Source organism: Notechis scutatus, chromosome 6 (genome assembly GCF_049901735.1).
Source record: "Notechis scutatus isolate UNSWTSFEM ecotype Mainland chromosome 6, rNotScu1.2, whole genome shotgun sequence".
NCBI lineage: Eukaryota > Metazoa > Chordata > Lepidosauria > Squamata > Elapidae > Notechis > Notechis scutatus.
The window spans coordinates 78,272,884-78,300,037 of NC_142014.1; the positions used below are offsets into that span (position 1 = coordinate 78,272,884).

Below are 27,154 nucleotides of genomic sequence, written 5' to 3' on the forward strand. Positions count from 1 at the left end.
CAGGAATTACTTGGCAAGAAGTCACGAATAAATCTTCACAGTGATTAAATGAACTAATTGTCTCCTGCAAACACCACTCCCCTTTTGCTCCTCTTTATTCCCTATGGGAGGGGCCATTCACCATCCACCTGTGCCTTTACTCCCGAGTCGACCCTTGTTCCTTAGCTGTTCCCTTCATCTGGCAGCTCTGTGCATGTGCACACTGGGAACAGGCTCCAGCTGTTCTTCTTCCCCACTGATCTCCCACTCCGAAGCCAGTTGATAACTGTCAGGCGGCCCTGGCCCCATCTCTGCCTCCGACACAGAGCCTTCGTCAGAGCCTCCCCAGACTCCAGGACTGGTCCATGTTCCTCCCCAACTTCCTCACTGTCCGAGTCTGCTGCCAGCTTCATTGGCTGCTGGAAGGCCACAACACTAGCCTCCATTTTGTCTCCAGCGCCTTTCTCCCGGCTTGGATATTTCTTCCAACAAAAGGAAGTACGCCAAACCTATGTCGGATCACAGCTTGGATTACAAATGGCATTCCTTCATCTTGCTGGGCTGCCTCCATAAAGGCCAATTGTCCGAAGCACTTGTGGACGTTCTCCAAACCTCTCTGTACCCAGAAAGGAATCTTGAAGAACGATCCGTTCTCTGCCTCTTGATTCCAGCGCCATTGTCACTTCTGCTGCTCGTAGCGGAAGAGTCTTCCGTTCACCATTTCTTCTCCAGAACCTGGGGCATCTCTCTGCATCTTCTCATTAGCAGTCAGCTCTGTGGCGGGTGTCATTCGAATCGCAATCAGCTTTCCTTGTTTCTGCTTCCCGCTAGCCAGGCTGTTCAGTGCTTACAGGACCGCTCTGAACAGCTGTCCTTGAGCCTGTCATCTCTGGTTGAATCTCCAGAGGGTCCCATCCATGTAATGGATGTCCTACGAAATTTGGAGAGGTTTAGTTTAGTTCCTCAGAAGGAAAACGGTGAAGGTTGGGAGAATAACTCTTCCTGTGGTGTCTAATTAGTTAAAAACTCTTCAAGCCCTGGGGTTTTTCCCAGAGACAGCTGCAGCTCCGCTACCGCACAAGTCCTTGCTTGCTTCCAAAGAACGTTGGGGAAAAGAGAAGTTCCATCAAAAATGTTCAGAAGAGCCCCCTGAAGGCAGGACAAGAAGAAACTCATCCAGGAGAGAAGCAACCTAGAACTAAGGAGGCATTTCCGGACAGTCAGAACAATTCATCAGTGGAACAGCTTGCCAACAGAAGTTGTGGGTGCTCCAACCCTGGAGGTTTTTAAGAAGAGATTGGACAGCCATTTGTCTTCAATGCTATAGGGCAGGGGTCTCCAACCTTGGCAACTTTAAGCCACCTGCCTGGGCCTTGCCTGGGAGTTGAAGTCCGCTAGTCTTAAAGTTGCTAAGGTTGGAGATCCCTGCGATATACGATGCGGATTCCAGACAGATGAGCTGTATTCGAGTATTGGTCTAGCAAAGGTTTTGCATGCCCTAGTTAGCAATTCAATATTACCGGAGGAGAAGCTTCGTAAGATTAGATTTACAACTCTTAATGCCCTTTTTGGCATTAATTTCTGAATCATGAACAGCGGGAAGCACAATGCGCAGAGATGCTGCTCAACCCACCCTACAGCACGGATCTCCATCCATCGAACTGCATGGGCGGGGAAAAAAAAATATGGACTCCTTCTCTAAATAGACAAAACCAGAGAATGGAAACTTAAGCAAGTGAAAGGATACAGTGGCCTATTTCAGAAGGCCGTTGAACTGACAATCCTTTGGAAAGCAGCGGGAGGACGAGAAGATAGATGGACCGTATCTTCCCTTCGAACCGCTCCTCTTTGCAAATGGAATCAATAATTCGGATCCAATCTATCTGACTGAGCGATTAGCTTTGATAAGTCACATCCCACTGACTTGTCACATGAAATCAGCTTCACTCCTCAAACTGGCTGGGAGAATTTGTGACGGGAGGGTCCCCGGGGCTCTCTGAGCCATGGTGGTTTTCTTGAAGAATTTCATTAAACTAAGTGGCATCATTAGTGATGATGATGATGATGATGATACCCAGTTTGGGTAATAAAACATCTGCAAGAAAACCACCATGCTCAGAGAGCACCAAGGAGCTCACAGTTCTCCTCCTCTTCCTCCTCCCAAACCTTCCTGGCACTGATGATGTTCCCTAATTGGAAATGGCTGCAAATAATAATAATAATAATAATAGCCAAGTTCCAAAAACACCCCTCCTCCGCCTCCTATTCCTCCTCTCCCCCACAAACCCAACTCCCTTCTAGCACTGATGATGTTCCCTAGTTTGGTAATGAGATGTCTACAAGGGAACAAACAAGCTCAGGGAGGACCAAGGACCCCATAGTTCTCCTCCTCCTCCTCCTCCTCCTCCTCCTCCTCCTCCTCCTCCTCCTCCTCCCAACCCCACTCCCTTCTACCGCTGCTGCTGATACCTAGTTGGGTAATGAAACGGCTGCCAAAAAATAACCAAGCTCAGAGAGCACCAAGGACCCTCACAGTCATCATCGTCTTCCTCCTCCTCCTCCTCCTCCTCCTCCTCCTCCTCCTCCCTGCATCCCACAAATCCCACTCCCTTCTAGCACTGATGATGTTCCCTAGTTGGAACATGAAACGTCTGCAAGAAAACTGTTAGGAATATGGGTCACCTAACAGCTATTTGGGTTAGAAATATATAAACCAGGATAAACATTTTAAAACTGTTATCTTTAAGAAAATGCAAAACTGTAATTGGGTGTGGTTTCTCAAACGGCCATAAGATGGAGCCAGAAACCTGGATTGTCTTAGTCTTAGTCTCAGAAGAGAGTGTGTCTGAGTGAGTATCTCTGTTTCCTTCTGTTGGAAAGTATTGCCGTTCCTCCATTTTTCCTAATTGACTGATATTCATGAATTTAATGTAAGTCTGATACTGAACTGTTTTTGACACTGGAATTTGATATTTGGATTATCCCTGGATTGAAAACTGACTGGTTTTACCTGTGAATGACTTTGGACTGCCTATTTTGGATTTTGCTTAACGTTTCTGGAAGTCAAAACCTACATGTACTCTACAGTGTATCTGTGTGCTGTGTGTGTATTATTCAAACACTCCTCTCAAATACGTCTCCCTGTATGCGCTCATTCTCCTAACGGGGAATTACCTCAACAAAAACCACCAAGCTCAAAGAGTACCAAGGACCCCCACCGTCCTCCTTCTCCCTCTCCCCTCCTTTCCCTCCTCCTCCTCCTCCTCCCTCCCTCCCTCCCTTCCACTGCTGATGTTACCTAGTTTGAGTAATATAACATCTGCTAGAAAACCAAAGAAAGGACCCCCATTTTCAACCCTGAACTACAAATAATCTTGATTCACTTGAACTGGGTCCCGCATGAGCCTCACACAGTACATGGCTAGAGGAACTAGTTAAATACAACATCCATGAACCCGCATAACCCATGGCTCAAAACCAGGCTTCCTCACTTATTGACTTCCTAAACCAGGTTTAGTTTGAATCCAGGTGAGAGTACACTTGAACTATTATGTCCAGTTCTGGTCACCACGAAGTTTTAAAAAAAAGATGTTTTGAGACTCTAGAAAGAGTGCAGAGAAGAGCAATAAACACAGTTTGGGGAGGAGAGGCTAAAACATAGGATAAACGATGGACGGAACTGGGTATGTCTAGTCTAACGAAGAGTAGGGCTAGGGGTGATGTGATAGCACTTTTCCACGGATTGTCACAGAGATGGTGTGTGTGTGTGTGTCAAGCTATTCCCCAAAGCACCTGAAGGCAGGACAAGAAACAAGGGATGGAAACTCATCCAGGAGAGAAGCAACCTAGAATTAAGGAGGAATTTCCTGACAGCGAGAACAATTAATCAGTGGAACTGCTTGCCACCAGACGTTGTGCTCCAACACTGGAGTCTTCAAGAAGAGATTGGACATTTGTTTGGAATGGTATAGGGTCTCCTTCTTGAGCAGGGGTTGCATTAGAAGAACATCCAAGGCAGGGGTGGGATTCAAAAATTTTTATTAGCGGTTCTGTGGGAGTGGCTTGGTGGGCATGGAAGGATATACTGCAAAATCCCCCTCCCACAAACCTGCTTTCCAGCTCCGTTCTCCTGTGAAGGGCAACCAAAGAAGACCCAGCCAATCAACAGGGACTCAGGAGGCGGAGAATAGATGGGGTGGGCGGGCCCAGTCAGAGGTGGAATTTGCCGGTTCTCCGAACTACTCAAAATTTCCACTTCCGGTTCTCTAGAACCGGTCAGAACCAGCTGAATACCACCTCTGCTCCAAGGTCCCTTCCAGCCCTATATGTTCTGGGTTTGCTAAGCCGGGATCAAAGATCCTACCCTATGGCTCAGTGAATTCACCAGATATTCCTGACCTTAACTTGAACACTAAGTTGCTACATTTATGATAAGATGGAGCACCACCAGTGCAATTTTTCGAGACTTGAATTTAAATTTATAATGAGAGAGAGAGGGAGAGAGGGAGGGAGAGAGACGGGGAGAGAGGGAGGGAGAGAGAGAGAAGAAGGGGGAGAGAGAGAGAAAGAGAGGGAGGGAGGGAAAGAGAGAAATAGAGAGGGAGGGAGAGAGAGAAAGAGGGAGAGAGAAACAGAGGGAGGGAGGGAGAGAAAGGGAGGGAGGGAGAGAGAGAGAAAAACAGATGGAGGGAGGGAGAGAGAAAGAGAGGGAGGGAGGGAAAGAGAGAAATAGAGAGGGAGGGAGGGAGAGAGAAAGAGGGAGAGAGAAACAGAGGGAGGGAAAGAGAGAAAGGGAGGGAGGGAGAGAGAGAGAGAGAGAAACAGAGATGGAGGGAGGGAGAGAGAAAGAGAGGGAGGGAGGGAGAAAGAGGGAGGGAGGGAGAGAGCAATGGATAGGGAGGGAGGGAGAGAAACAGGGAGGGAGAGAGAGAGGGAGGGAGAGAGAGAAAGAGAGAGAGGGAGAAAGGGAGAGAGAAAGAGAGAGAGAGAGGAAGGAAGGGCAGGTCTACTCTCATTAATGCCTACTTAGAAGCACCAAAGGGTTCTCTAAACTACCAAATTAGCCTCCGCCGTTAATTGGACGAAGGGCTACAGGCTCCATCCAAGGGGATCTGGTAATGGGCATCGATTTTAAAAAAAATGGAACTCTGTGCACAAAGAAAGAGGCTTGGATCTCACGTTAGGTGAAAGGAGTTTAATTAATGAGAGGGAAGCTTTTATGGCGGTTTTTACGATGGCACGGAGGGACGTGTGGTGCGCATTGTATAGCCGCCTCCCTTGGCAAGGAGAGACGGACGGCCTCTTCTAAGGGCAGAGAGACATATATATTAGACCATTACTTGCTCTCTCCTTTTACTGCGGGATGAAAAATTAATGCTCGGGGAGTTTTGATCGCCACATTTTAAAGTCATGCCAACATGTCCATTAGATCAAGGGGAAAGCAGGACAACTGAATGGCACTTTGCTTCCTATTCATCTCGTTTTTATGGAAGGCAGAACTAAAAGCCCCCTCCCGTAGGTGGCTGTCCATTAGCCAAGAATCCTAGTCATATCCAGGTTGGCTTGTCTGCCACCAATTGCCTGTTTTTCCATGACATCCTTCATGAGCAGCAGAAATCTTTCTTTCTCTCCCCCCAAACTCCGCCAGAAATGAGTCTTTGCCCGCGCAGCCTCTTGGAGCAGGAGGCCTTGCAGGGTCCCAAAGACTCATTTCTGGCAGAGTTTGGGGGAAGAGAAAGTAAGACTTTTGCTGCTTTCCTTGCGTGCAGCCAAAAGCAGCAGAAGAAGAAAGAAGCGGAAAGAAGCAGCTCAGTGGCCAGGCCAGGCGTGTGGAGCAAGTTCTCCCCTCCATCCTTTCCCCCCTCCCTTCACTACCTCATGTTGTTCACATTGCAAGCGATGCAAGCCTTGTGTTCCCGTGGGCCATGGGGGCAGTGCAGCCTTGTGTTCCCGCGCAGCCTGGATTAATTAGTTAATTTACTTTATTGTCCTTGCACCTCGTACAACGAAATCAAACACCATCTTCAGTGGACAACATGACCATGAAAATAAACACAAACACACATCCTTCACACTCCACATTAATTGCTTGGGGGGGTGCTTTGGGGGATGACATTTCTCTGCGGACCACCAAAATTTTCTCACGGAACACCAGTGGTCCCCCAGTCCATTGGTTGGCGACCTCTGATCTGGGCTGGTGTCAGGGATGGGATTCTACCAGTTCGCACCTATTCACTAGAACCGGTTGTTAACATCCTAAGCAGTTCGGAGAACCGGTTGCTAGAAGAAATTACTGGCCTAATCCTGTAAGGAAGGCAGGAAGGAAACATTCTGGTGTTGCTTACAGAAACTGCCTCTCCATTAACCCTTATTACGTTCTTGGCAGGACTAGACTTCCTGTCTCAGGAACATCTCTGGAGTTTTTTCCCCCTCCTTTGCTGGTACTTTGCTTGTGTGGAGTGACCATTCAAAGTCACAATGGCACTGAAAAAAGTGACTTATGACCATTTTTCACACTTACAACTGTTGCAGCATCCCCACAGTCACGAGAGGCCAGGGGAGGAGATGCGTGCCTTGATGTGATATTGAGTTGGCCCCACCCAGCCAATAACATGACCACTAAGCCACGCCCACCACCTAAGCCACGCCCACAGAACCGGTTGTTAAAAATTTGAATCCCACCCCTGGCTGGTGTGTTATATCAACAACTACAAATATGCAAGCAGAAAATGGATTTGGCTTGTGAACCTGTCTCTGTCTCTCTGTCTGTCTCTCTGTCTCTCTGTCTGTCTCTCTCTCTCTCATCTTAAGGCACCGTCAATAAGCCACACGAGGGAAAATGGGGCTCCTTTTGAACTTCTTTGATCCCACCTCTTCCATTTGGTGGATTTGAGCCGAAGGGGTTGGGGGAGAAAGAATATGTTGTAAAACCAGCAGGAATCACTCCGGAGAGTTTCAGCAGCAGTTACTTTATCTACTCAGATGTCAGGCACATATTGACAAGTTCTGCAGAAACGGTGCTCAGAAATGCCCAGAAGAAACAATAATTGGGGGAAAGTGTTACATTTTCAAGCTTTCTTCCCCCACCACCACCACCACGTCAAGGAGACTTTGATTGGAAGTCAGGAGGAGCGGCCACCTCACTGCCATAGCCCTGTTAGAATCTCTGACTCCGAGGGAGAGGAGGAACAGTCAACAGGGAGTGGGAGTATGGCTCCGGAGATTGTGGAGGAAACTGGGGAAGGGTACAGGCAGGCTGGCATTCAGAGGAAGACCCAGGCCCATCCCCTCTTCATCCTAGGACATGCAGGGAGGAGCAGATAAGGGAGAAACATGAATGGCATGGTCTACGGGGGAGGAAAGGGCCCTGATCCCCTTCATGGGCTGCAGCTGGGAGGACTGTTTGAAAGGACAAACTGCACATGGCCCAGTGCTGGAAGCAAAGCGAGAAATAATTCTAGTCTTTCAGTTCTTATTCTGAGTTCTGGCGTCCTTCCCAGTGTGTGTTTTTCGATATCTGTGGACGTCTTCAAGCCCTTATCCTGCTTGGTCACATTAATTGCTTCAGTGTGGTTTCTAATTATAATTTATATGTATTTTGATTTTGAACGGAATTTCTTCCTTTTCGCAACTGTTCCTGGGGGAATTTTTTTCTCCAGTCAATGATAATTGGAACTTGGAAGACAAGTTGAAGGAATGAAAGGGACTTCACCTATTTTTGTGACTTTGTTGCTTTTGTATCCCACTCTAGGTCAGCACACTCGCCATTGTTCTGAGAAGAAGGACCGAAGCTGACATGATAGCAGAATTCCAATATTTGAGGGGCTGCTACAAAGAAGAGGGAGTCAAGCTATTCTCCAAAACGCCTGAAAGCAGGACGAGAAGCAATGGGTGGAAACTCATCAAGGAGAGAAGCAACCTAGAACTAAGGTGAAATTTCCTGACAGTGAGGACAATCAACCAGTGGAAGAGCTTGTTCTGGGGGCTCCATCGCTGGAGGTTTTTAAGAAGAGACTGGACAGCCCCTTGTCTGGAATGGCATATGGTCTCCTGCTTGAGCAGGGGGCTGGACTAGAAGACCTCCCAGGTCCCTTCCAACTGGGTTATTCTGTTATTCTGAAGCTATCATCTACATCTTTGAGATGTTGCTAGTGTTTGGGGGTGTCCTTCAACCCAATATCTAGAGGCCACCATTCTCTCCTAAACAGCATTCGAAGAGGAAGACCTGAAGATCTCCACATTCAGTTAGTATGTATAGTGGGCTTCTCAAAGAAGTACAGGCAATCCTCGACTTACGACAGTTCAATTAGGGATCATTCAAGGTTACAACAGGCCTGAAAAAAAAAAGAGTTTTTCCAACAGGCAAAAGTGGTTGTGTCCCACAGTGACTCAATAACTTGCTTCCATCAATGCAGAAGAAGACTTATAGGGTCAACATACAGTAGAACCTAGAATAATAGCGTTGGGAGGGACCTCAGAGGTCTTCTAGACTAGTCCAGCCCTCTGCTCCAGCAGGAGACCCTACACCATTTCACACAAATGATTGTCTCTTTTCGAGAGCCTCCAGTATTGTCGCACCCACAACTTTTGAAGGCAAGTTGTTTCCATTGGTTGATTGCTCTCACTTCTGCTTAGTTCTAGGTTGCTTCTCTCCTTGATGAGTTTCCATCCATGGTTTGTTGTCTTGCCTTCTGGTGCTTTTGGAAAATAAGTTGGCCCCTCTTCCCTATGGCAACTCCTGAGATATTGGAACACTGCTATCGTGCCACCCTTCGTCCTTCTTTTCATTAGACTAGTCACACCAATTCCTGTAACCATTCTTTGCATATTTTAGCCTCCAGCTTCCTAATCATCTTTGTTGCTCTTCTCTGCACTATTTCCAGAGTCTCAACATCCTTTTTTTTATATTCTGGTGATCAGAACTGGATGCAGGATTCCAAGTGTGGTTGTGCACCCTTAAGTGTGGACTCTCCAACTAAATTGAGGAGAGGAGTGAAAAAAAACTGGTAAGCTTGGAGTCCCTGCAGGGAAGGAAGCAATAAAGGCCGGATACTCCTCCCGCCAACTCCAAGAATTCCTGTAGCCTCTAACTGGCTGGTCTTGAGAAAACGTGGTCAGTCTGGCGAAATTCTTGTAAAATAGGCATTGAACAATTAAAGAAGCAGTTGATCTGGGGAGATTTTTGCAAATAAGCATTCAACAATAAAGAAGCAGTTGATCTGGGGAGAATCTTGCAAACAAGCATTCAACAATAGAGAAGCAGTTGATCGGGGTGATTCTTGTAAAAAGGCATTCAACAATAAAGAAGCAATTAATCTGGGGAGATTCTTGTAAACAAGCATTCAACAATAGAGAAGCAGTTAATCTGGGGAGAATCTTGTAAACAGGCATTCAACAATAGAGAAGCAGTTAATCTGGGGAGATTCTTGTAAACAGGCATTCAACAATAAAGAAGCAGTTGATCTGGGGAGATTCTTGCAAACAGGCATTCAACAATAAAGAAGCAGTTGAGCGGGGTGATTCTTGTAAACAGGCATTCAACAATAAAGAAGCAGTTGATCGGGGTGATTCTTGTAAACAGGCATTCAACAATAGAGAAGCAGTTGATCTTGGGGAGAATCTTGTAAACAGGCATTCAACAATAGAGAAGCAGTTGATCGGTGAGATTCTTGTAAACAGGCATTCAACAATAAAGAAACAGTTAATCTGGGGAGATTCTTGTAAACAGGCATTCAACAATAAAGAAACAGTTAATCTGGGGAGAATCTTGCAAACAGGCATTCAACAATAAAGAAGCATCTCTGATCAGCTCACGGTGTCATTCTGGTTCCTTGCATCTGACATTAATCTCACCAGACTTAGTACAGGTAGTCCTCGAGTTATGACCACAATTGATCTCAAAATTGATGTTGCTGAGGGAAACATCCGTTAAGTGAGTTTGCCCCATTTTACCACTCTTCTTGCCACTGTTGTTAAGGGAATTGCTGCATTTGCAACGGTCATAAACACGAGCCGGTTGCCAAGCATCTGAATAGTCGCAACAGTGGTAAAGTGTGAAAAATCGTCATGTTACTTTTTTCCCGTGCCGTTGTAACTCTAAAATGGTCACTACATGAACTATTGTAAGTCGAGGACTACCTGTACTTTCTCTTGCGAACAGCCAGATAGAGGCTTCAGGAATTCTCGGAGGGGATGTATCGGGCATCTATCACTTCTTTTCCTGCAACGCCTCCAAGCTCACCAGCCTTTCCTCCCTCCCCCCACTCAAGATAGAGATGCTAGGACATAGGAATGAGGACAGAAGAAGGAAAACAGCCACCAAACGAGGCCCTGGATATAGAGGCGGTATTCAGCCAGTTTGAACAGGTTCTGGCGTACTGGTAGCAGAAATTTTGACTGTGTTATGGTTCGCCGGCAGACAGCAGCAGAATCAGACAGTGGGGAAGAAAGGGGTCTGGAGAGGACTCGGATGAGGGTCCTGCATCCAATGCAGAGATGGGGCCAGGGACATCTGGGAGTGGGGTGCTGCCTTCGGAGTCTGGCAGCAGCGAGGCAGAGGACCCAAGGGAGCCTGTTCCTAGTGCGTGTGTGCACAGAGCTGCCAGAAGGCGAGAGCAGCTGAAAGAAAAGGGGTGACTTGGGAGTAAGAGTGGGAGGTGATTGCCCCTCCCATAAGGGATAAAGGACAGGCAAAGATGATGAAATCTTTGCAGGAAGCAAAGTCGTTTGTTCAGTTCAGATTCATTCTTGAAGCTCTTTATTACTTTGGTTGGTTTTCTTTCATTGGACACTTCTGTCATTGGCAGCACTTGACAGAAAAGAAAGGTGGGTGCTTATCTCGAGGGACTGTTTGAGATTCATTACCGGCTGGGAATGAAAACAATTCCCAGCATTGCAATAAAACAAGACTTGTTTTTTTAAAATAAGCGTGTGGTAATTACAGTCTCGGAAGGCTTGGTCAGAACAGATTAGTTCAGAGAACTGGCCAATACCACCTCTGGGTGCCCCCCACCCACCCACTCACCCCTGCCCTTTCCTGTCCTATATTCCCTTGTTTTCTTAGCTCAGCTTATTTGCGTGGCAGAGCGGATTGCCGCGCCTCAGCTGAGCTAAAAAAAAAAAAAACCAGCTCACCTCATTAAATGGTGACAGAGGGTGTTTTTTGAGCGCGCAAAGCGGTAGGAAAAAAAATGGAATCCCACCACTGCCCGGATGGCTGAGACAAGAGATCTCCATCCACCCTCCGAATGCAATTTTAATTCTATGACCTCAGTAGCACTAACCTCCAAACAGCAACTCTGGAGTTTCCAAGTCCATTGGGGGAATGCATTAAGGTAATGGAGTGTTGAGTGGTGGGCCGGCATTCGCTGACTTTGCCTTCTGCCCATGCCTCTTCTTCCCCCGAGCCTGCTACTGGGCGCGGTCCAAACCTGAGACACTTACAACAGCTGATCCTATCAAGAGTCGATAGGAAATCGGCTTGAAGTCCAACGCGTGGAGCTTTCATTTCAAATACAGCCAATCCTCAATTAATTCATTAATCCTAATTATTATAGCAGTTCATTTAGTGACCGCTTAAAGTTACAACAGCACTGAAAAATGTGACTTAAGAACTTATGATCTCCCGGTGATTGGCTCATAGTTATCCAGCTGGCTTTCATGCCTAAGGCAGGGCTAGAACTCACCATCTCCCGGTGATTCTCCCAAAGTCATCCAGCTGGCTTTCATGCCTAAGGCAGGGCTTGAACTCACCATCTCCCGGTGATTGTCCCAAAGTCATCCAGCTGGCTTTCATGCCTAAGGTGGGACTAGAACTCACCATCTCCTGGTGATTGGCTCAAAGTTATCCAGCTGGCTTTCATGCCTAAGGTGGGACTAGAACTCACCATCTCCCGGTGATCATCCCAAAGTTATCCAGCTGGCTTTCATGCCTAAGGTGGGACTAGAACTCACCATCTCCCGGTGATTGTCCCAAAGTTATCCAGCTGGCTTTCATGCCTAAGGCAGGGCTAGAACTCACCGTCTCCTGGTGATTGGCCCAAAGTCACCCAGCTGGCTTCCATGCCTAAGGTGGGACTAGAACTCACCATCTCCTGGTGATTGGCTCAAAGTTATCCAGCTGGCTTTCATGCCTAAGGTGGGACTAGAACTCACCATCTCCCGGTGATCATCCCAAAGTTATCCAGCTGGCTTTCATGCCTAAGGTGGGACTAGAACTCACCATCTCCCGGTGATTGTCCCAAAGTCATCCAGCTGGCTTTCATGCCTAAGGCAGGGCTAGAACTCACCGTCTCCTGGTGATTGGCCCAAAGTCACCCAGCTGGCTTCCATGCCTAAGGTGGGACTAGAACTCACCATCTCCTGGTGATTGGCTCAAAGTTATCCAGCTGGCTTTCATGCCTAAGGTGGGACTAGAACTCACCCATCTCCCGGTGATCATCCCAAAGTTATCCAGCTGGCTTTCATGCCTAAGGTGGGACTAGAACTCACCATCTCCCGGTGATTGTCCCAAAGTTATCCAGCTGGCTTTCATGCCTAAGGTGGGACTAGAACTCACCATCTCCCGGTGATTGTCCCAAAGTCATCCAGCTGGCTTTCATGCCTAAGGTGGGACTAGAACTCACCATCTCCTGGTGATTGGCTCAAAGTTATCCAGCTGGCTTTCATGCCTAAGGTGGGACTAGAACTCACCATCTCCTGGTGATTGGCTCAAAGTTATCCAGCTGGCTTTCATGCCTAAGGTGGGACTCGAACTCACCATCTCCCGGTGATCGTCCCAAAGTTATCCAGCGGGCTTTCATACCTAAGGTGGGACTAGAACTCACCATCTCCCGGTGATTGTCCCAAAGTTATCCAGCGGGCTTTCATACCTAAGGTGGGACTAGAACTCACCATCTCCTGGTGATTGGCTCAAAGTTATCCAGCGGGCTTTCATACCTAAGGTGGGACTAGAACTCACCATCTCCCGGTGATCGTCCCAAAGTTATCCAGCTGGCTTTCATGCCTAAGGTGGGACTAGAACTCACCATCTCCCGGTGATCGTCCCAAAGTTATCCAGCGGGCTTTCATACCTAAGGTGGGACTAGAACTCACCATCTCCCGGTGATCGTCCCAAAGTCATCCAGCTGGCTTTCATGCCTAAGGTGGGACTAGAACTCACCATCTCCCGGTGATTGGCTCAAAGTCATCCAACTGGCTTTCATGCCTAAAGTGGGACTAGAACTCACCATCTCCCGGTGATCGTCCCAAAGTCATCCAACTGGCTTTCATGCCTAAAGTGGGACTAGAACTCACCATCTCCCGGTTATTGTCCCAAAGTCATCCAGCCTGCTTTCATGCCTAAGGCAGGACTAGAACTCACTGTCTCCTGGTCTCTATACCAGTACCTTCTCCACTACCCCAGTGACTCTCTTTAATCTGTTGGACGTGTGCCTATTACCGGTTTCCGTATATTGTTTCCTCTGTATCACTTGTTAAGCCTCGTAATAAAATTATGTTAGACCCACAAAAATGTCGCTTGCAACCACAGACCCCTTGACTTCTTTGAGTCCCTCTCCACCCAACCATCCCCTCCCCGACATTCCTGTACAATTTCCCATCTCATAACTAAATAGAAGTAAGAATATTCATTCCAGGCATAAATATTTTTTTCTGGCTTTCTTTCTTTCTTTCTTTCTTTTTTTTCCCCTTTGGCAAGAAACATCAAAAGCCATTTCTCTTTCATTACATTGATTGAAAACGGTCGGGAGGAAAAAAAAAATTGCAGGAGTCTTTTTTTTCCCCCACGCCACTCTGGGGTGAACCCACAAACCGAGTTTGGCAGACTATGATAGCAATCCTAATGTATGTTTTCTTTGTGGCTTAGTACCGTGTAGGAACCCAATGCCAGTGGTCTGAAAAATCGTTTCTTTAGCCCGGAATATTCTGCACGTACCCAACCACTACAGAGGTCGTCCTTGATTGACAGCCATTCGTTTAGTGACTCTTTGAAGTCACAAAGGACTGCAAAAAGGGACTTGCAACCAGTTCTTGCACTGATGATCATGGCAGTCTCCTCAAAGTCATGTGATCAAAATTGGGGCGCTGGGCAACTGACCTGTATTGACCATTGTCGCGGTGTCCTAGGGCAGCGACGGCTAACCTTTTCCTCATGGCGTGCTTCTACCCATAATGCAACTGTCACTTAGCAACTGTCAGGTGCAAAGAATGGGGACCACACGTTAAGTTCCACTTAAGCTGATTGTGGGAACGTAATGAGTCCAGGCTGATGCCTCTCTTAACTCCACCCCCCGGACTCTGCATGCCTATCTCCAACACTATTCACTTAATACCCATGGCAAAAAAAAATAAAAAATCATAAAATTGGGTTGTGGTCATAAGTTGAGGTCAGTGATAGGATTCAAAAAAATTTACTACCGGTTCTGTGGGTGTGGCTTGGTGGGCGTGGCAGGGGAAGGATGCTGTAAAATCTCCAGTCAGAGGTGGGATTTGCCGGTTCTCTGAACTACTCCAAATTTCTGCTACTAGTTCTCCAGAACTAGTCAGAACCTGCTGAATTACCACCTCTGGTTGAGGTCAATATGATTCTTTCCTTCCTGCCTACCTGCTTCTTTCTTTCTTTCTTTCTTTCTTTCTTTCTTTCTTTCTTTCTTTCTTTCTTTCTTTCTTTCTTTCCTCTTCTTCTTTCTCTCCTTCCTTCCTTTCTTCCTTCCTTCCTTTCTTTTTCTTTCTTCCTTTCTGTCTTTCTTTCTTTCCTCTTCTCCTCTCCTTCCTTCCTTTCTCCGTCTTCCTTCCTTCTTTCTCTCTCCTTCCTTCCTGCCTGCCTCCCTTTCTCTTTCTTTCTTTCTTTCTTTTTTCTCTTTCTTTCTTTCTTTCTTTCTTTCTTTCTTTCTTTCTTTCTTTCTCTCTCTTTTCCTTTCTTTTCTTACTTTCCTTCTTTCTTTCCTCTCCCCTTCCTTCCTTTTCTCTTCCTTCCTTCCTTTCCTCTTCTCTCCTTCCTCCTTCCTTCCTTAATCCTTCCTTCCTACCTTCCTACCTTCCTTCCTTTCTCTCCTTCTTTCCTGCCTCTTTTTAAATTTCTTTCTTTTCTTTCTTTTCTTTCTTTTTCCTTCTTTTCTTACTTTCCTTCTTTCTTTCCTCCCTTCTTCCTTCCTTTTCTCTTCCTTCCTTCCTTCCCTCTTCTTCTCTCTCCTTCCTCCTTCCTTCCTTAATCCTTCCTTCCTACCTTCCTTCCTTTTCTCTCCTTCCTTCCTGCCTCTTTTTAAATTTCTTTTCTTTCTTTTCTTTGTTTTCTTTTCTTTCTTTTCTTTCTTTTCTTTCTTTTCTTTCTTTTCTTTCTTTTCTTTCTTTTCTTTCTTTTCTTTCTTCCTTTCTTTCTCTTGAATTTCTATAACGCTGCTCTCTAAGGTGACTGGGCAGCTTCTATCCTATTCTACAATTCTACGACCACCTGCCATTCATTCCAACAAAACACAGTTAAAAAATCCCCGCCTTGGCTTAATGCCTTCGCTCAGTTCTTTGCATAAAAGGAGAGACTTTGATTGCTGGACAAGACGACAAGACGAGCCCTTGATACCAAAGCTGGATCTAAAATATAAAAACCTCTCCTGGGTCCCACATCTGTCTGTCCACTATTGTGGAATAGGGGTGAACGAGCCTGAAGTTCAAAAACCTGCAACCCCATGGCTCCAAGGCTCCCTCCGAGCCCTGACTTCCAAAGAGGTTTTTGATCTTTAGGGGAAGCAAAATTCCAGCATTCAGAGGGAGAGAGAGAGAGAAAAAAGGCGGATGGGGAGAATAGCAAAAACAGGCCGATCTCATTAGCCTCCTCCATGCAAAACTGATCTCAAAGCCAGCGGACCACCGTTTCCAATCGATTCGTCCCCTCCCCACCCAACTCCATCACAAGTGGTTTTCTCGGGGTAATTATATGAGTTTATTATTCCGAGGGGGGCCAGGTTGCAGTCCAAATTCAGGGGGTCAAACGGGGTCAGCCAAGCAATCAGTTGCACGTTTTCCTAAGCGGGAGGAGGGGGAAGCCCCTAGCAATTTGCCACTGCCAAATCCGATTAAGGGTCAAAAGCGAAGAGTGGGGATGGAGAGCAGGAAGGGGGCCGCTGATCCTTATTTAAGAAAGGAGAAGGGTGTAACGCAGGGGTCCCCAACCACCGGTGCGCGGACCGGTACCGGTCCGTGGAACAAATCCTACCGGGCCGCTGGTTTGCTGGGCGCCGCCATCTTGTTTTGATGAAAAAGTGCTTCCGGTGAGCTTTTCCGGGTAGAAAGCTCACCGGAAGCACTTTTTCATCAAAAAAAGATGGTGGCGCCCAGCTGATGCCAGTACCGGGCCACGGCGCCCAGCTGATGCCGGTACCGGGCCGCGGCATAAAAAAGGTTGGGGACCACTGGTGTAATGGATTGAGGGAGGGGATGGGGAGAACAACGAGGTCATTTTCGTCCCATTTTCCCCTGGATGAACCTTGTGTATAGCGCCGCTTCTCAACCTTGGGGACCTTAAGATAGATGGACTACAACTCCCAGAATTCCTCAGCCAGCTGAGCTCAAAAAGAAGCAAAAAAGGCCGGAACAGGTACTTGCCGGTAGTTAACACAGAGATAAACAGGGATTAACACCAGACAAACAATCAAGCCATCAAGAAGAGCTCCATCAAGGAATTATCAGGGAGAGAGAAAAAAATACTTGCAACCACACTGACGGGACAAACCCCTTGTATATAAACAGAAAACAAATTCCACTCCCTTCAAGCATTGAAGATGATATCTAGCTGGGTCCCCCAGATAAGCAGGGATTAACATCAGACAAGTAATCAACCAGACAACAGGAACCAAACCAAGGAACTACCATGGAGAAAAACATTACTCCCACCCTTACTGATAGAGCAAGCCACTTGTAAATAAACAGAGAGCAATCCCAACTCCCTTCTAGCACTGATGACATTACCTAATTGGGTCATGAAAAGTCTGCCAGAAAACAACCAAGGGCAGAGAGCACCAAGAACTCCACAGTTCTTCTCCTTCTCCTTCTCTTTCTCCTTCTTCCCTTCCCTTCCTTCTTCTGCCCTACTTCCTCTTGCTTTTCCTCTTCCCCTTCTCTTCCTCCTCCTCCTCCTCTACTTCGCAGACCACTTCTAGCACCGATGATGTTCCCTAGTTGGATCCTGAAATGTCTGCAAGAAAACCACCAAGCTCAGATAACACCAAGGAACCCAGAGGTGGTATTCAGAAGTTCTGACCAGTTCTGAAGAATCGGTAGCGGAAATTTGGAGTAGTTCGGAGAACTGGCAAATCCCATCTCTGACTGGAGATTTTATAATATCCTTCCCCTGCCACACCCACCAAGCCACGCCCACAGAACCGGTAGTAAAAAAAAAATTGAATCCCACCCCTGAAGGAACACCCTCCTCCTCCCAAATCACACTCTCTTCTAGCACTGGTGACGTTACCAAGGGAGAGGTGGAACATCCGACAGGGAGTGGGAGTTTGGCTCCAATGGATGTGGAAGAAACCGGGGAAGGGCACAGTCCGGCTGGGCATTCAGAGGAAGACCCGGGCCCACCCCTTCTTCATCCTAGGGTACGCAGGGAGGGACGGATAAGGGACCAATGTGAGTTGCGTGGTTTACGGGGAGGAAAGGGCCCTGATCCCCTTCACTGGCTGCAGCTGGAAAAACTGTTTAAAAAGGCAAACTACGCAAAGTTGCTGGAAGCAAAGCGTGAATTATTTTGGTTTGTCAAGTCTTATCTGGGTTCTGGCGTCCTCCCAACTGTGTGTGTTTCATTATCTTTTGAAGTCTGCAATTCCTTGTACTGCCCTGTCTCGTTAATTGCTGCAGCGTGGTTTGTATTGGTTTTTATTTATAATCTATATGTACTTTGGGTTCGGACTGAATTTCTTCCCTTTAAAAACTGTTCTTGGGAGAGTTTTTTCTCCAGCCGATGATAACTGGACTTTGGGGGCCAAGTTGGAGGAATTAAAGGGACTTTACCTACTTTTGTGACTTCGTTGCTTTTGTGCCATGCCCCTTTGGGTCATCACACCTAGTTGGATCATGAAATACCTGCAACCCTAACCCCACAATTCAATCCCGAGCTACACATATCCTCTTTTATTGGTATCACAGCTTTCCAGTTGAAGAATGGTTGCACGCTATTCCCTTTCACACTTCATCAGGGACGTGGCTGCTGGCTCTTGGCAGTGAAGCAGAGCTGGTAAGCTGCAGTCTGTGCCCAGTAATAGCGCAGGAGAAAAAGCTGGCCAAATTGCAATGGGATCTGGTTGCACTCAAGAGTCATTTACTTTACAGCATAAATTTTAAGGTCAACCATATCCACAGCTCAACCATGATAGCCTGCTGAGCTTTGAACCCTGGGTGCAGGTTTGCAGGGTGTGGGGGAGAAACTTAGAAATGTCAAAACATCTGCTAGAAGTGACCTTAAAATTTTTACACAGGGGTGTAATGCAGGTTCTTTGGGGGGGGGGAATAAATAAATTTCCTACAGGAGGAATATCTTGCATCTCAGCCCTCTCTTCTAGCCCATTTCCTCTCTGAGATTGTAAATAGAATACAGACAGTCCTCAACTTATAAGCACAATTTAGCCCAAGAGACAAGACAGTCATTTATCTGAAATGCTATAGGTTCTCCTGTTTGAGCAGGCGGGGTTGGACTAGAAGACCTCCAAGGAACCTTCCAGCTCTATTTGATTCTTTCCACTTGGATGATAACTGATCTTCACTGGTCTTCTGAAAGGCTTCCATTACCTAAACACTTATTTTCTTCACCTTCATTTTTCACAATGTTTGCCGGATGCTTGTCATAGTCCCAAACCTTTGGGTGGGCTACTGTGATGACCCAAAGGGGCGTGGCACAAAGGCAACACAGTCAGATGATCAGTAGGAGTCCCTTCATTAGCTCCAACTTTGACCCCCAATGTCCTAGTTACCTTCTGGCTGGAGAAAAACTCTCCCAGGAACAATCTTTGACTGCAGAGAATCAAGTCCAAAACGTGGTTGTTGAGGTAATTCCCCGTTAGGAGAATGAGCGCATACAGGGAGACGTATTTGAGAGGAGTGTTTGAATAATACACATACAGCACAGAGATACCCTGTACAGTAAATGTAGGTTTTTACTTCCAGAAACGTTAAGCAAAGTCCAAAATAAGCAATCCAAAGTCATTCACAAGTTAAATCAGTCAGTTTTCAATCCAGGGATAATCCAAATATCAAAGTCCAGTGTCCAAAAACAGTTCAGTAACAGACTTACATTAAATCCAGTAATATCAGTCAATTAGAAGAAATGGAGGAACGCCAGTACTTTCCAACAGAAGGAAACAGAGATACACTCACACTCTCTTCTGAGACTAAGGCCTAAGATAAACCAAGTTTCTGGCTCCATCTTATGGCCATTTGAGAAACCACACCAGAAACTGTAACTATAAGTCCAATCAAGGCAAAAATGAGGTAATTAGCCCAGCAGGGCAGGAGCAAGAATTCCAGACATGAAAGCATGGCAATTACTCTATACTTCCCACTCCTGGTGGGAAGACGCCAGGAACACAGATAACTAAAGTCAACACAAGATAAACTCACGTTTGCTCCCAGCAGCTGCCACATTCAGCTTGCATCTCTTTTAAACTCTCATTCCCAGGTGTGGCTAATGAAGGGAATCAGGGCCCTTTCCCCCCCTGTAAGCCATGCAACCCATGTTGCTCCCTTCTCCGTTCCTCCCTGCGTGCCCTAGGATGAAGAGTGGGTGGGCCTGGGTCTTCCTCTGAATTCTCTCTCCCTTGTTCTACCTCTCCCTGGCTCTACCTCTCCCCTGCTCTGCCCAGCTGGACTTTGCCCTTCCCCAGGTTCCTCCACAGCAGGGGTCCCCAACCACGGGGCCGTGGACCGGTACCGGTCCGTGGAACATTTTCTTCCAGGCCGCCGCTTTGCTGGGCGCCGCCATCTTGTTTTGATGAGAAAGTGCTTCCGGTGAGCTTTTCCGGTTGGAAAGCGGCGTTTGGGTCCTGAAGGAATCCTCGCGCCTTAGTTTCATCGAAGGGGGCGGCTTGAACAAAACTAAGGCGCGAGATTCTTTCAGCACCCAAGGCAAGGCGAGCTGAGCAACCGTCCCGAAGCCCATCGACAAAGGTACAAAGGAGGAGTTGAAGGTGGCGGGGAGAAGCGGGGGACGGCTGGCTGGCCGGTTGTTCGGCTCGTCTTGCCATGCGTGCTGATGCCGGTACCGGGCCGTGGATCATTTTGTGATGCTGGTACCGGGCCGTGACACAAAAAAGGTTGGGGGCCACTGCTCCACAGCCAATGGAGCTACACTCCCACTCCCTGTCAGCTCTTCATCTTCCTCCTCGGATTCAGACTCCGATAGGGGCATGACAGCTACCTCAACTCTACTCACTGCCTCCCAGCCTCTATCCACTTTTTGGCGGTGTAGACTACATTGGTGGTCACACCTATCCTGGCGCCTCCTTCAACCTCACAGCATTTCTGCCTCCTTGCTGCAGGCCAATGTCCTGCAAGATGGGGGAGCCAGAACGAAGACCAATCAAACACTTAGGCTGCAAAAAGAGGGATCACGGGTGACAGGGAGAAGGGGGTGTGCAGGCATAAAACTGCCATTTATGTAAAATGCAGACAAAAAAGAAAAAGAAAGAGAAAGGGGGGGGGAAGAAAAGCGAACTTGAAGCCGTCTGTCCTTTGTCACTGCTGCCCCCTGAATTATTGAGTTATGTCTTTGGACTACACCGCTAATGAAGACGAATGAATGAAATCCTAAGCCCCCCCCTTTTTTTTGACATCTTGTGTTTGATGGATGGACATCCACCACGGGCTGAGAAAAAAAAGGGGGAATAAAAAGGGGCTTTGAGGATGCAAAGGAGGAGACTCCTGAAGGTGAAGGATGGAGGAATCAAATCTCCCAAGACAAGATCAGATGGGTTTAGCAGGAGGTAGGGAGAAAGGAAGCGGAGAAACGCAGGAGGAGAAAGAGGTAACATAGGTGTCCCTAAGTGGGAGGGAGGGGGAGGAGGAAGACAATTGATACCCTGTGATGTCCTCACACATATGATGCATGCATTGAGAGCATTTTAGAGCCAGTTTGGTCTAGCGGTCAAGGCACATGGCTAAAACCAGGAGACGGTGAGTTCTAGCCCCACTTTAGGCATGAAAGCTGGCTGGGGGACTTTAGGCCAATCCCCAGGAGATGGTGAGGGGGGGGGAATAAATATCTTAAGGAATGACTGGGTGGGGGAGAACGCAGTCTGCGATGTTGCACATGCATGATAAGGACTAACTGGGCAGGGAGGGAGAGCCGGATGGAAAGGGGCAGAGCCAGCCAGGGGCACGATTTGCCGGTTCTCCGAACTGCACAGAATAATAATAACCAGTTCTATAGAACCGGTCCGAACCGGTAGAATCCCAACTCCTGTGCCCATCCCTACTCTGGACAGTTGTTATTTGTTGCTTTGCCTGGACATTGACAACATGGAGTGTTTGAACCTGAAAGTTTTTAGTCCAAAATGTTTTGTAAACCCCTCGTGTCTGAGTTATTATACTTATAGGGTTATGCCCTCCACACGATTCCATCAAACTGACTAAGAACAGTAAAATATGGCAGACAAAACATGGGAACCAAAAGGCATGAATACAGCTAAAGTCCAGAAAAATCAAACCGTAAATGGTCAATACAGGTAGTCCTCAACTTACAACAGTACATTTTGTGATGGTTCAAAGCACCGAAGGAAATGACTGATGACCATGTTTCACACCGACACCCGTCGCAATGTTCCCCCCATGCTCACACGATCCAAATTCAGACGTTTGGTCACCGATTCCTATATATGACGGTTGCAATATCCCGGGATCACATGATCCCCTTTTGCGACCGTCCAACAAGCAAAGTCAACCAGGGAAGCCTGATTCCGAAACCGCATTCCATAAATGTTTTCAAAGATAGTAACTAGGTGACTGAAGTTTCTTCCGTGCAAATATTTAACTGGAGAATATGATTGATGACTCTCGGCCATGGATGTGTCCCTTTGGAGAACATGAATTATGATACACTTAGGGGGTGGGGGGAAAACCAGGGTCAAGGGAGACAATGAATGACGTATCTCAGAGTCGGCTACACCCAGGCAGTGCCGGACATGTTAACTCCCAATAAATCCTTTCGAAGTTTGGCTTGAGACTCATGATTTAATCGGGGTAACTGCTGGAATCCTGACACTTAGGTTATGCAGGTAGTCCTCAAACTTACAACGGTTCATTTAGTGACCATTCAAAAGTTACGATGGCCCTGAAATAAAGGACCTAGGAATATTTTTCACACTTAACAACCTTTGAAGCATCTCCGTGGTCATGTAATTAAAATTCAGGCGCTTGGCAACTGACTCATATTTATGACGGGGTTCACGTGATTCCCCCTTTTGCGACCTTCTGACAAGCCAAATCATTGGGGAAGCCAGATTCACTTTAACAACTGGTTTACTAACATATCCGCTGCAGCGATTCACTTAGCAATGGTGGCAAGAAAGGTCGTAAAATGGGGCAACGCTTGCTCAACAAATGTCTCGCTTAGCCACGTAAGGTTTGGGCTCACTGTGGTCGTAAGATGAGGACCACCTGTGTGATACTCATCGGCTGTCTCCCTGCACTGCGACAAGACCAAGTTCTCTCCGTCTAAGAAATGCGACCAACGTTGCTCTCGCGAATGAAACCAGATCAGGAAAAGCCAGAGAGCTCACCTGCTTCTCTGACATGAGGTACAGGTGCTTGTGATCCACCGAAAAAGCCATATCCCTCAAGATCGGTCCTGAATCGGTCACGTGGACTATCTCATACTCCAAAGCTCCTTTGATGGGACCATCGATGCGGATCTGGAGAAGTAAAACAAACAAAAAACAAACAAGGAATGAGTTCAAGGAAGTTCCCTGGAAAATGACAGTATTTTCTTTTCTCTTCTTCTTTTTCTTTTTTCAAATTTGACATGATATTCAATACAGGTGAAAATAAATTTAGTTATGGCCAACGTCCGATGATGGATATGGCAGCAGGAGGAGGAAGAAGAGGAGGAGGAGGAAGAGGAGGAAGAGGAGGATGAAAGAGGGGGAGAGAGGAGGAGGAGGTGGAAGAGGAAGAAGAATAGGAGGAGGAGGAATAGAAGGAGGAAGAGGAGGAGGAAGAGGAGGAGGAAAGGGGGAGGGAGGAGGAGGAGGGAGGAGGAAGGAGGGGGAGAGAGGAGGTGGAAGAGGAAGAAGAATAGGAGGAGGAGGAATAGAAGGAGGAAGAGGAGGAGGAAGAGGAGGAGGAAAGGGGGAGGGAGGAGGAGGAGGAGGAAGAAAGAGGGGAGGGGGAGGGAGAAGTAAAAGAGGAGGAGAAGGAGGAGGAGAAAGAAGAAAGGAGAAAGAGGAGGAGGAGAAAGAGGAGAGAAAGAGAAGGGAAATCCAGGGGGAAGAGTTGCAAAAAGCATTAGCACAAAACTTTTTTTTCAGTGCAATAAAGTAAAAAATTAAATTACAGTCTCAACTTTTTACTTTACCAGCTTAACAAGTATGAGTCATTGCTCTAATGACAGAGTGATTTAATCAGCAAAGCCCAAAGTCAAGATTTCATATATTTTTTTAATTGTCTTGAGGACAAAGTCCAAAAGTGAAATCTAAGTCGAAACAACAATCACAGGGTTTTCATCTTCACATATGCAGGTAGTTCCCATTTGTTTAGAGACCGAAGTTACAACAGCAGTCAAAATCAGTGACTTAACCAACGTCACGGAAGCCCCACGATCACGGCAGAGGTGGCATTCGGCTGGTTCTGACCACTTCTGGAGAACCGGCAAATCCCACCTCTGACTGGCCCCGCCAACCCCATCACTTCCCTGCCTCCCGAGTCCCAACTGAGCGGCTGGGTCTTCTTTGGTTGCCCTGCACAGGAGAACAGAGCTGGAAAGCAGGTTGGTGGGGTGGGGAGGGAAGGGAAGGGGGATTTTGCAGTATCCTTCTCCTGCCACGCCCACCAAGCCACACCCACAGAACCGGTAGTAAAAAAAATTGAATCCCACCACTGGATTACAGGATCAAAATTTGGGCACTTGGCAACCAGCTTGTGTTTACAAGGGTTGCAAGTAGTGCCTGCATTATGTCCCATTAACCTCCATGCAGGTTTCACTTAATGACAGTAACCAGAAGTGCCGAAATTGCTGTTGTAAATCACCACTATTATTCATTCTTTCTTTCTTTCTTTCTTTCTTTCTTTCTTTCTTTCTTTCTTTCTTTCTTTCTTTCTTTCTTTCTTTCTTTCTTTTCTTTCTTTCTTTTCTTTCTTTCTCTCTCTCACTCTCTTTCTCTCTCTCTCTCTCTCTCTCTTTTTCTCTCTTTATTTATTTATTTATGTCATACTTTATTCCTGTGCCACTTAGGGATCGAGTTGCCAATCCCAATGACTGTCCTTAAGCAAGGACTGGCTGTCCCTGTGGCTACAGATTAGCATATTACAGAAAGATTTCACAACATCCACATGATTGATTAAGTTAGCGGCAATGCTTCGTTTAACCACCGTGGCAAAAAAAAAAAGGTCATAAAATTGGGTGTGACTCATTTCACAACCGGCTTGCTTAGCAACCAAAATTCTGGTGTCAAGTACAGTCATAACTTGAGGACTACCCACATATATTATTAAATACCTAGTATTTTCCCTTTGAAGGAAAGACACGAGCACCAAGGAGAAGCTTTCAAATGTACTTTAGGTTAGATCGATCCCATACTTCCTACACGAAAAGGGTTTGCTTTTTGCTTTCCCATAAACCAGCAAAATAATTAAGGTGGGTGGGTAGGTAGGTAGGTAGGTAGGTAGGTAGGTAGGTAGGTAGGTAGATAGATAGATAGATAGATAGATAGATAGATAGATAGATAGATAGATAGATAGATAGCAAGCAGGCAGACAAGACAGCTCAGATAGGTGATGGAGGAAGGGAGGGAGGGAGGGAAGGAGAGAGGGAGAGAGAGAGACAGATGAAGGTTGGAGGATTGGATAGATAGATAGATAGATAGATAGATAGATAGATAGATAGATAGATAGATAGGAAGGCAGGCTGGCAGGCAGACAGACAGACAGACAGACAGACAGAGACAGACAGCACAGAGATAGATGATGGAGTGAGAGAGGGAAGGAGAGAGGGAGGGAGAGAGAGATAGACAAATGAAGGCTGAATAGATAGATGGGTGAGTGAATGGTTGAGTGAAAGGAAGGAAGGAAGGAAGGAAGGAAGGAAGGAAGGAAGGAAGGAAGGAAGGACAGACAGGCAGATATCTCAGTGTCAATACCATTATCAACATTTTAAAAATTGCGTTAAGGTCGAAAAAGTTGGACAAAGAAAAAAAAAGTTTGCGTTGCGAAATCAAGATACTGGCCCCACTTTTTCTTTTCTTTTCTTTTTTTTAAAAGAGGGGCTTTGATTGCAGGACCCCAGCTGCCACCTTGACTTCCTGGACCCTCCCTCCTCCTCCTTCCCTTCCCTCCCCCACCCCAGACACCTCTGCGCCAATTCTGGGAGGAATTGCCCTAGAGAGACTCATCTGTTTCCCTTTAAAGCACCCCCTCTCCTCTCCTTATTATCGGAAACGACCGAGCTTTTCCGGTTAATCACCAAATCGAAACACACACACACACCCCCGCCGGCTCATCACGAACCTCAGCTTTGCACTTGGTTTGCACAGATTTTCTGTCAAGGAGAGAACCGGTCTGAGTGACACGAGAGATTTTTCTCTCATTAGACGACCCGGCTAATTGACGAACAAGGCTGACTGGGGACATTTTGTTGCTGGAGGCGAAGGATAATAAGCCATAGGTGAATGGTCTGTCAATGCTGTTGACCCCGATTACGGTATACGTCCCCGAGCCCAGATCTCCAGATGGGTTAGAACTACAACTCCCAAGATGCATGTCATGCCCCTGTTGGAGTCTGACTCCGAGGGAGAGATGGAACAGCTGACAGGGAGTGGGAGTGTGGCTCCGGTGGCTGTGGAGGAAACTTGGGAAGGGGACAGTCCGGCTGGGCATTCAGAGGAAGACCCAGGCCCATCCCCTCTTCATCCTAGGGCACGCAGGGAGGAACAGAGATGGGAGCAACGTGAGTGGTGTGGTCTTTGGGGGAGGAAGGGGCCCTGATCCCCTTCATGGGCTGCAGCTGGGAGGACTGCTTAAAAGGACAAACTGTGCATGGCAAAGGTGCTGGAAGCAAAGCGTGCATTATTTTTGTCGGAGCTTATCTGTGTTTTGGCTTCCTCCCAACTGTGGTTGCTGCGTTATCTGGTAGAAGTCTGCAATTAATCATCCTTGCCTGCCGTAGTAATTCTTTCAGTATGGTGTGTTGTGTTTTTTATTTCGAATTAACTTTACTTTGGGTGCAGACTACATTTACTCCCTCCGTAAACTGTTTTCTTTAAGAGTTTGATAACCTGCCAAGGATAATTGGACATTGGGACCAAGTTGGAAGCATTAAAGGGACTTTCTTCTATTTTTGTGACTTGGTAATTTTTGTGTCGCGCCTCGGGTCATCACAACGTCTAGTGGTGAGTCCTTGGGGGAATTGGAGAAAAATGTGCAGGTGTTTTGATCCAAGCCTCATTCAAAGGAAACAAACAAACACAAAACAGAGATAAAAGCAAAACCTTTTTAATGCTTGTCTGTAAATTCAATTAATTCACAGTAAAATGCTATTAAAAACTAATTGTCCCAGATAAGAACAAGTCTTGCCAAGACTTGTTGTGCAAGGCTGCCAAGAACACTAGATTAAATTGCAAGGAAATAATCAAAACCAAAAGCCTCCAAACACAAACCAGGATAGTCCCAACTTCCACAAGACTTGAAGTGCAAGAACTTCTTTGCTTCCTGCAAAGAACCCCACCTTTGAGGGCTGGCTTTTATCCCTTAAAGGAGGGGACATTACCTTGCAGCCTTACTTCCGAGTCGCCCGTGATGCTGCAGCTGCTCTTTTCTTGGAGCAGCACTGCGTGCACGCCGCACTGGGCACAGGCTCCTCAGGAACCTCTTCCTCACTGCTGCCAGCCTGCACAATCTCCACTCCCTGGTGGTCCTGGCCCCATCCCTGCATCACACGCAGGCCCCTCATCTGAGTCCTCGCTCTCCGAGACCTCAGCCGTCC

The 27,154-nt window shown here is 46.9% G+C and overlaps 1 protein-coding gene across 1 annotated transcript in view; it reads right to left on the reverse strand.

Annotated features, from left to right (window-relative positions):
- The window catches only part of PLXNA4 (plexin A4), a 557,017-nt gene that overhangs the window by 239,375 nt on the left and 290,488 nt on the right, over window positions 1–27,154 (reverse strand). Inside the window, exon 4 of the mRNA XM_087968909.1 lies at window positions 22,740–22,871. Within this exon, the coding sequence (XP_087825035.1) occupies window positions 22,740–22,871 (132 nt within the window). The remainder of the gene's footprint in view (window positions 1–22,739; window positions 22,872–27,154) is intronic.